At 35.4% G+C, this 12,388-nt stretch overlaps 1 protein-coding gene across 1 annotated transcript in view; it reads left to right on the top strand.

Annotated features, from left to right (window-relative positions):
• Positions 1 to 12,388, top strand: part of LOC149541380 (uncharacterized) — a 189,522-nt gene that overhangs the window by 13,019 nt on the left and 164,115 nt on the right. Inside the window, exon 2 of the mRNA XM_089796650.1 lies at positions 7,061 to 7,142. Within this exon, the coding sequence (XP_089652776.1) occupies positions 7,061 to 7,142 (82 nt within the window). The remainder of the gene's footprint in view (positions 1 to 7,060; positions 7,143 to 12,388) is intronic.

Genomic DNA, 12,388 nt, shown 5'->3' with positions numbered 1-12,388 from the left:
TAAAAAAATGACAACTAAGTAAAGCTAATTAAATATAGAAACATTCTAATATTTACACTAGATTACAAATAAATTACCATTAACTAATAATAAATGATTATCTATTATCATAACATTTGCATCTTCGAACTATGATTTGGAGGTAGAGTTTGAATTCTTCAAAGCATTTGACCTACACATTCAAACACATCTCTAAAACCCGATTTTGGAGAATAGAGTTGCATTCCAACTTCTTCTTGCTCCAAGTTTTACTCTTTGCTCACCAAGTAAGTGGAAGATTTTGGTTTTGATTGCATTTCTTGATCATATTGCTTATTTCTTGCATTCTTTTGCTCTTTGTCTTCCATTTGTTTGAATGCAGCCCTAAACTTTTGTATCATCTTACGTAATACTCATTTCTTGCAAATGGAAAAGGTTCTTCAATTAAAAAAACAAATTTGAGTGCAAGATTAAAGTGTTGAAAATTATCAAATCGAGTCAAAGCTAGAGGTATGTTCTTTATTTTTGGTTTTTGGTTTTTGTATATACTTTTGTTGCTTGTTATTGTTTGTTTAGGAAGAAAAGTTGGAATTGTCATGAAAAGAATGCAAGTATACTCCATGCTTTCATCTTCCATATGTAATCTATGTCTAAAATACATCCAAACTCCACATTCCTAAATATGCAATCGCACTTTCAAAACCCGGTTGCATATTTAACAAGGTAAAAATAATGAGTTTTCACTACATGTAGTTACACTTCCAAAACCCGATTTTGATAAAAACTCATCCTATATACATCCATATGCTTCCAACCTGCATTCTTATCCATTCAAAACAAGAGCCCTAGTTTGCCTACATGCAATCCACTTTGTAAAACCTAATTTTGGTCATTTTTGCCCAAAATAAAAGCTGTTTGAGCCATTTCCAGCTTTACTAAGTGTTCAAAAAGTATCTTAATCATACTTTGAATACTTATCCTCCATGGACCTACCATCATTGTTCGCATCTTGAAACCCTCATGGATTCAATCCCATTGAAAGATGTTTTCACTCTTTGAAATTCTCATGTTGCAATGACCTCTTCAAGTCAAAATATGTCACAATTTCTTCAAAGAATAGAGACATCCTATCAAGAAGATATGCTTTGAATAAAAGAAGCAATATTCATTTGGTCTCCATTTTCTCAATGGCTGCTCTAGACCCGAGTTTGTGTGAGATTGTGACAAGCATTTTGACTAGACAATTTTTTATGTTAAAGATGTTGATGGGAAAGTTGTCCTGAGTTAACATTTGGACATCACTGTGAGGTTCTCAAAGTGCTGGAAACTCCAAAATGTTCAAATCCAACAAAAGAGAATTCACAACAACTATGGAATGAGAAAAGCTTGATTACATCAAGTTTTCAAATGACAATTCATTAAAGAGAATCATAGGCTATCAAAACATGCGACACCACAACTATCAAGGTGAATGGGGTGGCACGAAATATAGGAACTCTTGATCCTAGGGTCATCCACGATTGCATCACCAAGTGTAGTGTTCCTAGGTCTGATTTTACCAATTGGATTGCTCGTGTTGAATCTGATAGACACCTAACAACCAGAATATTGCGTATACTAGTCTTGGTAGGCGGTATGGTAGGTACAGGGGAGGTACGGCTAGTTGAGGGCCTGAACTTTGTATGTATGGTGGTGGGGGAGCAGCCGTATGGTGATGCAGGAAGGCCATACAATGTATGCAGGGAGGTCGCACAATGTATGTAGGAAGGCCGTACGGTCAATTCAGAGGGCCGTACGATGTGTCTTGGGGAGGTTGTACGGTTGAATAGTTGGCAATATGGTGGCCGTACGGAAGAGCAGCCAAGGAGTACGGTGGTAAGAGGTGGCCGTACGGTATGGATAGGAAGTTGTATGGCAAGGAAAGATACGGAGACATTTGACAACTCTATTCAAGATACAAATGTAATATATGGAATACAATAACTTGCAGATAATCAAAGACCAATTAGATACAGACTTGTGCCAAATGATAATAATATTCCACATACAAATGATGCTTTGATTTGCCAGATTTGAGCCAAACAATACATAGACGGAATAGGGTGAGGGTTGAATTCCGTTGAAACTGGAATAGCCAAGTAGGGAAGATCTTTCACTTCCGAAATGGTGAACAATAGAGAATCCCAACTGGAATTTGCAGTACAAAGAAATAATCCAAATTGCATACCCAAAGACTACCTACAAGCCGTGCTTAAATACTCGTCGGGGAAAAACATTTTGAGGGTGTACAAAGATAGCCAACGACGATAAAAATGGGTTTGAGATATATTAAATCAATCGGCCCATTAACAATAAATTAATGATTTATTTTATAATGGGAACATTACACCAAGTACAAGGCCTTTGCCGGTAATCTATAGGATTGATTCATTCTGAATCAACAGTTTCAACATTTTCTCAAGTGTATTTTCAGCTTTGTAGATACAAAAAGATAGGTTGTGTGTAATCCATTTGCATGTAACCCGATTATGCATACCTTCAGTCATGTAATCCAATAAATCTTATTTTTTGTTCGACTTAGTCAAGGTGATTGAGTTTCTTCCACCTTTTTCTCTTGTTTTCTTTCATTGCTTTGCCTATATAAAGGAGAGCTTTCATTGTAAATAAGGATCCTTTTTCATATGCAGGAGAGGTTTGCCATTTTTGTGCAAGCATAATTGTGATTTGTAGTACAAATTTGAAAGAAAAGTGAATATAAAGAGCAATTTGTTTTGAAGCTGTGATTGGAAGCAATTGTGGTAGATCGAATCAAATTGGAAGTTGTGACTGCAATTTGAGTTTACTATCTTTAATTCATGTTAAACTTGTATGTGTATTAGACAGTCAAAACCCTGGTGCACCCGGTGCGCGTAAGCACCCAGTACGGGTGCGTTACGCACCCGAGTACCCCCGCCGAGAGTTTTTCCGTTGCCGCACCCCCGCTGCACCGGTCAAGCACCCGGGGGGGACGTGGTGCTTGGGTGCTTCCTGGGTGCTCGCGGGGTGCTTCCTGGGTGCTCATGGGGTGCTTCCTGGGTGCTTCCTGGGTACTCACTTTGATATGGCTATGATACATTATTATTATTTCACTGTTTCATGCTATTCGGCTCATTGTCATCACGAGCATCTTTATGATATATGATATTCATAGAATCATATTTGAAGAATGAATTTTGAATTTTGCAACTTGAACTAAGTTAATTTGTTAAATGGTCCTTAGTAATAGTTATGAGGTTTCATGTTTCAAGTTTGAACTTATGGTTTGTGAATCACATTTCAATTTTCTCTATTCATTGTATTCGACTATATTTGGTATGCTAATGTTATATAATATATTGAAGTATCATTTCATAATTAGCATTCACTCATATATATTATATATATACTATGCAACCCCCTCCCTCCACTCCCCCTCCTTCCCTACCCCCCCCCACCCCCCCTTCGCTCCCCCATCGCCGCACCCCCGCCATCCCCAAATTGAGGCTATTTTTTTCCCGCACCCGAAACTTGTCCCGACTTCCCGCCGCACCCTTGCGCTGGGGTAATACTGGTATTAGATAAAAGTGAGTACAAGAAGCAATTTAATTTGAAGCTATGATTGGAAGCAATTGTTGTGATACAAACTAGAAGTTGTGACTGCAATTTGTATTGTTATCTTATATCCATGCAAGTTATTATAATTAAGTTACTTTCATGTCTGTTAACCGAAAGAGCTTATAGGCTTAGAATTTATAAATCATCTACTTTTGGAAGTTTGTGTGCCCCAATATTAGTGATTTGCTTTCATAGTATAGAAAAAAAAACATAGATCTGAGCCGGTACGCTTTCAGTCAGCTTGTGAGTTATTCGCTTCAGTCAGCTTGTGAGTTATTAGAGTTAAATCTCTATTTTTGTTTCTCTCTTCCGTAGATTTACCTCTATTTCTAATGACCACTCTTCTTTTATGTTTCCATATTTTCTCTCTGTTCAATATGGAAACTTTCTCATTCTCTCTTTAGAATGTTTCTATTTCTCTCTCTTTGTTCATTATACAAGCATTCTTGTGTATACTTGTATATATAGATCATTTATGATCTTTATGTAATAACACTATTTTTAAAAAAAAATAATGATTTCATTATTGAAATTTTCAGAGTTATTTTTCAACCTAGGTTTTGAAAATCTTTAATTTCTTCATGAAATTTAGACTAAAGATTTTCAACATCCTTCGCGTGGATGTGTTCAAAATTTTGTTTGCAAGGATATTTTTCTAAAATTTGTCTAGGGTTTTTGTATATGTTTTTCTCTGGGTGGTTTTTCTTCTGCAACTTGTGCATCATTTGCCTTTCCCCTACCCATGTGACCAACTTCTTCTGAAAAACAATTGACTTTTTAGCATTTTTGGGCTTGCATTTGATTTTTGTTGTGGCCTTTTTTTTGCAATTTCGTGGTCTTCTATTTGGGCATTTTCCACTTGTATTTTTTTACAAATCTTCTGCAAAGGGCGGCCTCTACTATGTCTTTGATTTTCGTTCAATAATTTTGTTTTCCACCATTTTTTTATAGTCAAATCTGCCAATTTTTTCTGGGTTTTTCAAAAATAGCTAGGTTTTTTTTTGGAATTCTCTTTTTCCAAGACAATTTTAGAAACTTGTTGCAATTTCTTGGTGGGGTTTTGCAGATCTCAACTAGGTTGGTCTTTGTTTTCTGTGGGTGCATTGTTTTTCGTGCCTCGGTTTTTGAGCTAACAGATTCATAATCTAAATTCAGATTCTTTGTGGGGTTTTCGAGCTCTCTTCTAGGTGTCCTTTCATTTTTTCTAGGTCTTTTGTCAATCTGCCTCAAAGTATATGCCTTTTCAAACATTTATTCTTTTTTTGCATAAAAAACATGTCATGGCATCTCTCATCAATCTTCTCTTAGAAAGTAGTCAACGATTCATGGAAAGAACTACTACACCTGGAAGCAGAGAATGATGACAATCTTTGAGTATCGTCACCTTGAGGCGCTTGTTTTGGGTATTGATACTCGTCCTACCACAGTCAATGCTACGACAAACCAATATTGTAGAACATATGTAGTGGATTCCTTTTATTTATTTTTGTTTTGAAGTTTTAGATTGACCATTAAGGGAGGGGATTAGAGTTATTAAATCTCTCTATTTTTGTCTCACTTTTGTGTAGATTTACTTCTATTTCTAATGGCCACTTTTCTTCTATGTTTCCATATTCTTTCTTTGTTTAATATGGAAACTTTTTCTCTCTCCTCTCAATGTTTCTATTTCTCTCTCTATTTTTGTCTCACTTTCTTGTAGATTTACTTCTATTTCTAATGGCCACTTTTCTTCTATGTTTCCATATTCTTTCTTTGTTTAATATGGAAACTTTTTCTCTCTCCTCTCAATGTTTCTATTTCTCTCTCTATTTTTGTCTCACTTTCTTGTAGATTTACTTCTATTTCTAATGGCCACTTTTCTTCTATGTTTCCATATTCTTTCTCTGTTTAATATGGAAACTTTTTCTCTCTCTTCTGAATGTTTCCATTTCTCTCTCTTTGTTTGTTATAGAAATATTCTTGTGTACACTTGTATGTATAGATCATTTATGATCTTTGTTTAATAATACATTCATTTTATGATATTGCTATTAGAATTCAACTGTGTAGTTTTTGAGTCAAACTCATTGATCCGTGTCTCATGAAACATGGGTCAATGAGTTTGACTAAAAAAACTACATAGTTAAATCCTGGTAGCAATATCATAATTTGACTTGCTGTGGAAATTATCTCCTACTTACCAACACATTCATTATTTTACCAGAATACAATTTTGAGGGTTTCTTAAAATTCATCATTGCTTGCTTCTTTTGCAAGACCTATCTCTAGTATGCTATTGTAGCTGCGATAGGGTTTCACAAAATTCTTGAGGTTCCCAAAATTTTGTAAGTCCCTTGATGGCGGTCACTTTGCATTACTTCAAAACTAATTGGCAATTTTACGAGTTCATGAGCTCCTCGAAACCTTGACAATTTACTCTTGAAATTTTTTGTATTCAAATTCTCCAATTTCCGAACTTCTAACTCCCCAATAAGTTGTTCTTTTCAAAAGTTCTAAAACAACTCAAAGTTCCAACAAACAAAGCATTGAAGGATTTCAAGGTTTGTGAATCTTTGAGAGTGTGGACAAAGTTAACTTCAAGACCAAAGTTCTAGCTGAAGGTTACCAAGACTGCATTGATAGGTTCACGAGTTTGTAAAATCATTGGAAGGCTGACAAAGGCTCCATGCCGATGATAATTGTACCAAAAGAAGCTTCAGGGGTTATGTGTTGACAAGTTTGAAGTTTCTGAAATCGTTGAAAAAGTTTCGAAAACCTTCAAATTCTCCAATGGGTGTCAAAAGATTACAATTTGTAATTCATGACAGAGCATTGGTATTTTGAGTAGTACAAGTAGCATAAGATTGGTATTGTCTAGAAGTTTAAATAATACAACATAATGATAAATGAGTAAATGACATAAAAAGTTAACAAAGCCACTTCATTAAAACTTGGAATACAAACAAAGCTTGTAGTTACATTCAAAGCACTTTAACTCACATTATCTTTACAAACATTAGATGGTACAAGCTATAGGCAGTTTTTCCATTTAAAGCTACACTGACCCACTTAACATGTACCACATTACAAAACTTCTAATATCCACTAAGAATTATTCAACTCACAAAGACACAACACAAGAGACAAAACAGTTAACAATTTGAGCAACAAAATAGTTATGTTAAATTCTATGTAATGATATTGAATAATTGATAAGGAGACTGCATATTTTCTTTTTTTACAATGTACAACATGAAAAATAATATAAAAACTAACTTTTCTGCCGTAAATGTGTAACAAGATTGTTACAAAATTCTGACCACTAACACTAAGCCCTAACTTGGGAAATCTTCAGTTCTGTTTTTGGCAAGGATAACTACAAGCTTTAAGCACTTTATATCTGCTGCAACATAACATTATTCACAAGAAAGAGGTTTCATTTTAATTTTTTGCATTTTTACTTAATCAGGGGATTACTGATGGATGATGCAATGGTAGCTCAATGTGGGCATTCATTTGGCCTTCGTAGTCTGCAGTGTGTCTTGGAAACAGTAAGTAGTTACTATTGCTATCTTTTGAATATCTTTTCTTTGAAACTGGCTGTCATATCCTTACTGTATGTAGGACTATCCTTAATATGAGTGTTGCATCTCTCTAAAGTAATTTTTCTTGATACTAGACATGCACAAGAGTTTTATGTGGAATGATAGTTTTAATTCAATTGGTCAATATGATATTGAAGATTGAGATATATTGTGAATTTTGGGATTTCCAATGGGCTAACCAGTTTCCTGGGAAGATGTGCTTCTTTCTTAATAATATTGCCATATCTCACAATGTTCGTTGTTGGAAGTTCTAAATCCATTGAGCTAAATTACGTTAAGTTTAATCATTTATATGATATAACACAGTTTATTTTCTATCTAATTAATTTCAATACATTTAGTATCCTTCCCTTCTTAATAATTGCTGCCCATTGTCTTAAACATAGTTTGCATATTTTATCAATTTTTGGAGATTTCTTTTAAAAAACTTGTTGAGGGTAAACATCGATGGTATATGTGTTCAATATGCTTGATTTTCATATTATTGAAAATTTAGAAATGACCCTTGCTTTGCTTATTAAGGACTGGGTGCTGCAAAGAATTTATAGTCTCTTTCTCAGTAGCATGTTCAATTTTATTATATGTTTCAAATGTTGCAACATGTATGACTTTGACTAGCATAGAGTATTCTTAAGTTTCAGCTTGATACTTCCTCTTATCTGTTTATCCTTCAAGAATCATAAGTCCTTAGAGGCATGGCTTCAAGGAGATCACGGTGCCTGTAGAAAATGACCCTTAAAATAACAAATTTTTATCAAAATATGAAGTATCCAGATCGTAAAATTGCATTTCAAATTCATTTCAAACATCTTGATTGATTTTGATAAATTACAGTACTTGCAACCAGCTTTAGCAAGCTTCCAAAAATGGAGTTCAGAGCAATGAAGACTTTTTTTTGGGTCATAAAACTGAAAGATAATGTAATAGAAACCTTAGGCACCACTCCCAAAAGTTAACCATAAAAGTAATGTCAAAGCCTGATTGGAAGCTCTAGAAACTCAACATCACACCCAAGAATGGTATGGCCAGCTGCAAGGATGGTACAGCCATCCAAGGAAGATACAAACAACAAAGAATTCTTCAAAATCTCCCTTCAAGGGACTCCCACAAATTTGATGTGCAATAATCTCTGGCAAAACTAAATAGGAATTCCACAAATAAGCTCAAATATGATTCGTGTATGAAACTACCAAGAAATCCTCCAGATTGGATCTTTCACAAATGGAGAAGATGTTCCTTGCAAGGATTTTTGGCCTGACAAGCTCTGAGACAGACCAAGTGCAATCTGCAGAACCACACAAGGTTTTCTTAACGATAACTATCAGAAATCATATTGCCATGTGAGCTCCAAGAAGTTCCTTTTTAAAATCACCTAAGTTATTAGGCCTTTTGACTTCAAAAAGTAATTTAGCTTATGTTGAAACATTTCTGGCTCTTGAAGTCACTTTTAACTGTCACGTTATTTGAAACTTCCCATCCTCTTTCTAACAAGCTATAACAATGGGGTCCTGATAAATATATTTAATTTAATTGTCAACCATAGTAAATTTAATTAAATATATCTCATCAATACAAGTAGCAACAATTATTAAAATGCATCGGAATTTACATCGGACTGTGTATGAGTCATCCTGATGATGAAAGATGATAAACAGACCTTCTGGGTGACTCACAAAATTATATGCTCTCTTCAAGATTGTTGGGGGCCAAACAATATGCCAAAAATAACATTTGAAAGCATCATATTGCTCTTCTAAATCCTACGACCTCACTAGAAACATCAATTTACCCCTTTGAACAAATTTACACAAGCCCAGAAAGGTAGTGACAACTGCATTGATGTATTTACAAATCTTAATTTCTTTCTTAAGTTTGATAAAGTTGGATAATATTTTGGTTCATCTTCAATTGTTTTGGATAGTCTAGTTGGGAGTCATACTTAATCCAACTAGCCAGGCTCTTATGATCTAGAGCTCCAATTTGAGGAGAACAGTGATGACATTTTAATAGCATGAGATTCAATTAATGTATGTGAATTGTCCTTTGATGATGAAACAAAATATAAATATAAATATTGAATGGCAATTATATGGCTATATTGGTTCTAAAGTAATGAAAATGTCCTGTAAAGGTGAGAAAATTGTGTCATATATATTTGTTTGTATGTTTTATAAATTCTGTATCCAGCTGCATCCATATTTGTGTGTATTCAACTTTGGCATTTTTATAACTTTTAACATCCATTTTTATCTATATATACACCTGGAATAAGAAAACGACTTTTTTTCCTTTGTTTTTACATGGAGTACGTTGTTATTTAGTTCTCAACTTTTTGCTGAAGTGTTTTCTGGTGTCAGAACCCAGGTAATTGAATTTCTTTTGTCCTTTTATGGTACTATTTCTGTGATGTGTAAATGGAATGCTACAATGCCATACACAATACAACTTGTTCGGGAAAAATGATCAATAATATTTTTAAAAATATTATCCGATTTAATAATCTGAAAACAAAAACTGTACTTGCAAAAAAAGTATTTAAATGCTTCTTTTGCTTTGTTGTATTTGCATAGTGCCTAGGGACTATTTCATCCTAGTACTTTGCTAGTATACCTCTAAATACATCTAGCCTTCCTAATTTAGACTTGGTCAGGACACTAATATTATTTATTTTATTTTATTTTCTTTCTGTGTACTGCTTCTAGAGTCATCCATACGAGAAATTCAAGTGTACACTATACTGGATATGTTCCACGTCCATTTCTTCACATTTTTAAAATATAGCATATTAACTTTTTTATTAAGTTCATGACTACTTTTTTTTTTTTGGTCAGTAATAATAGTATTTTATTGATGTTAAGAAATATACAATATAAAGTGGGCCTCATATCCATGGCCTTCTACTAAAAACTGCGGATCACACATCACCTTCCTATACCTATAGACATATTATCTATTTATATTCCTTCAATTACAAAAAGATTCAAAGGCAAATAATTGACTTAGTCACATCAGTCCGATAATTCCAAATCACCCGAGGCTTCTCTAAGAAGCTAAAGCATGCCGCTGAAGTGACCTCCCTTTCTTACACTGGTTCGAATCCCAGGCTTTCTTTTAATAAAAAGACCCTTCTACAACATTTTTGTCCAAAGCTTCGTCCTTGCTGTCGCTGCTTCCCTTAGTCCAAAAAACGCCTTGGATCGCATTAACTTTCATCAGGCGAGCAAAAAACCACCCTTTCTTCAGATTTGTTTTACAAATTTTCAAAAAACAAACAAATGGAAATCTAAAATTTTGCAGAAAATTCTGCCCCTCCCAACCTTCCCGGAATCATATTAAAAACCAAAAAACCAGTCACATCTTCGCTTACTCCTCTTTATAGAAAACCCTTACGCTCATCTTGCGGCATCGTGGAATTACAGAACGACGACGACGACGAGAGGCCACTGGGAAGCTGAAAATCTGCTTGCCCTTTGCCTCTTGAAAGCATCAAATCTCCATCTTCAACTTCTCCCAAGTCACAACAATTCCCTTCTTATAATAGGCTTTCTGATCAAAATGTGTTGGCCATTAGAGAAAAGAATAACGACCCACCTCCATTCCTTCTTCTGGATTCGCAAAGCATTCGCTATAATTGAAACCAAAGCTCGACGCTGCCCATTCTAATGACTCAACACCTACAATCAAATTACGAGGTAAAAGCGACTCCATCACGCATAGCACTACTGCCACCTCCTCATTTAATTCCAATCCTCATGCCATCATCATCGCCGCTATATCTGCATTCACTTTCCAGTGGGGTTTCGATTCTTGGAAAAGTGGCCCTAAAGTCTCCATGACTGCCTTCATTACTCCCTGTGATGGGCATTTTAGGAGTAATTTCAATCGATGATCCGTCATTAGACCAAAAAGGGCTTTCTGTTGTTTCTTAGTTTGAAAGGTGAAGGTAGGCTCCATCACAACCTTCTGTCTCCATTGTAAACAAACTTCAAACTTCTGCCCAAGGCAAAAAACAACTTTGCAAAATCTTCCTGCTTCCCAGAATTTAATGCCCTGTCTCACGCATTACCTGTCCATTAAAGCATTAAGTGCTCTGTCAGTTCATAACAAATCGCCACCATCTATTAGAAATAATTAGTACTTTCACACGAGTAAATAAATGGACACTTAAAGGGCCAATCCACTATCCTTATCCATGGAATCTTTCAAATTCCCAATTTCCTATAGATTCAAAATGCGTTGCCCTTTTAAACAAAACATCCGCTTCTCTATTATCTTCCCTTCTAACATGGCAAAGTCTAAAATCTTCAAAGCTATCCAAATTACTCCTTACCTCCTGCAAAAGATTCATCAAGTGCCAACCATGTATTTGATTCAGTCTAATAGCTTCTACCACTATCATCGAATCGCCTTCTATATGCACCTTTTGAATCCCCGTTATTTTTGCACATTGAACTGCCATCAGAGCAGCCTTGAACTCTGCCACATTGTTTCTTCCCTGCTCGAGCTTCTTCGCTGCCATAGCCAAAGTGTCTCGTTTCCAGTCTTGAACAATCGTCCTTGCCCTTGAGGGCCTTGAGTTGCTACTAGCTACCCCATCAAAATTTACTTTAACCCATCCCATTCAGAGCCTCCCAACGCACCACCTCCTTTGAAACCTTCTTTCTTTTCTGATTAAAACATCCCTCCTTTTTTAATCTTTATCCCTGGCCGCATGCTCTGAATCAAATTATCACCTTTAGTAAAACACATATGCTTCACCTTGCATCTAGAGGTGGCAGCAGACATAACTTCTTTAATTGAGTTATCAATCCTCCACATAATACGTTCCAAAGACTCTTCTTTATCCTGAAAAATGTGTCTATTCCTTTCCTTCTAATTTCCCACACCACAATTGAGGGGATCACCACCCATATGTTTGACAAAATAGATCTGGAAGTTGGTCTTGGCCAACTTACAAATAAATCTTTTACTGAATTTAACCATGTGCCCTGCCAATTTGACTTCCTTTTCACTCCATCCCAACATTCCTGAGCAGTTGAGCATCTCATGAGAAGATGATTCACCAACTCCTCTTCATGTTTACACAAAACACACCTACTTGGACCATTGAAGCCAAACTTCCTCCTTCGGTCATCTGTCAGGATGCATCCTTTCACAACTAACCATGCAAAGGCCCTTGCTTTGGCAGGCAA

Source organism: Cupressus sempervirens, chromosome 8 (genome assembly GCF_028749045.1).
Source record: "Cupressus sempervirens isolate cs-2001-9-10 chromosome 8, ASM2874904v1, whole genome shotgun sequence".
NCBI classification, from domain to species: domain Eukaryota; kingdom Viridiplantae; phylum Streptophyta; class Pinopsida; order Cupressales; family Cupressaceae; genus Cupressus; species Cupressus sempervirens.
The sequence above is the reverse complement of the archived record's forward strand: the minus strand, read 5'-3'. Positions and strand labels throughout refer to the sequence as shown.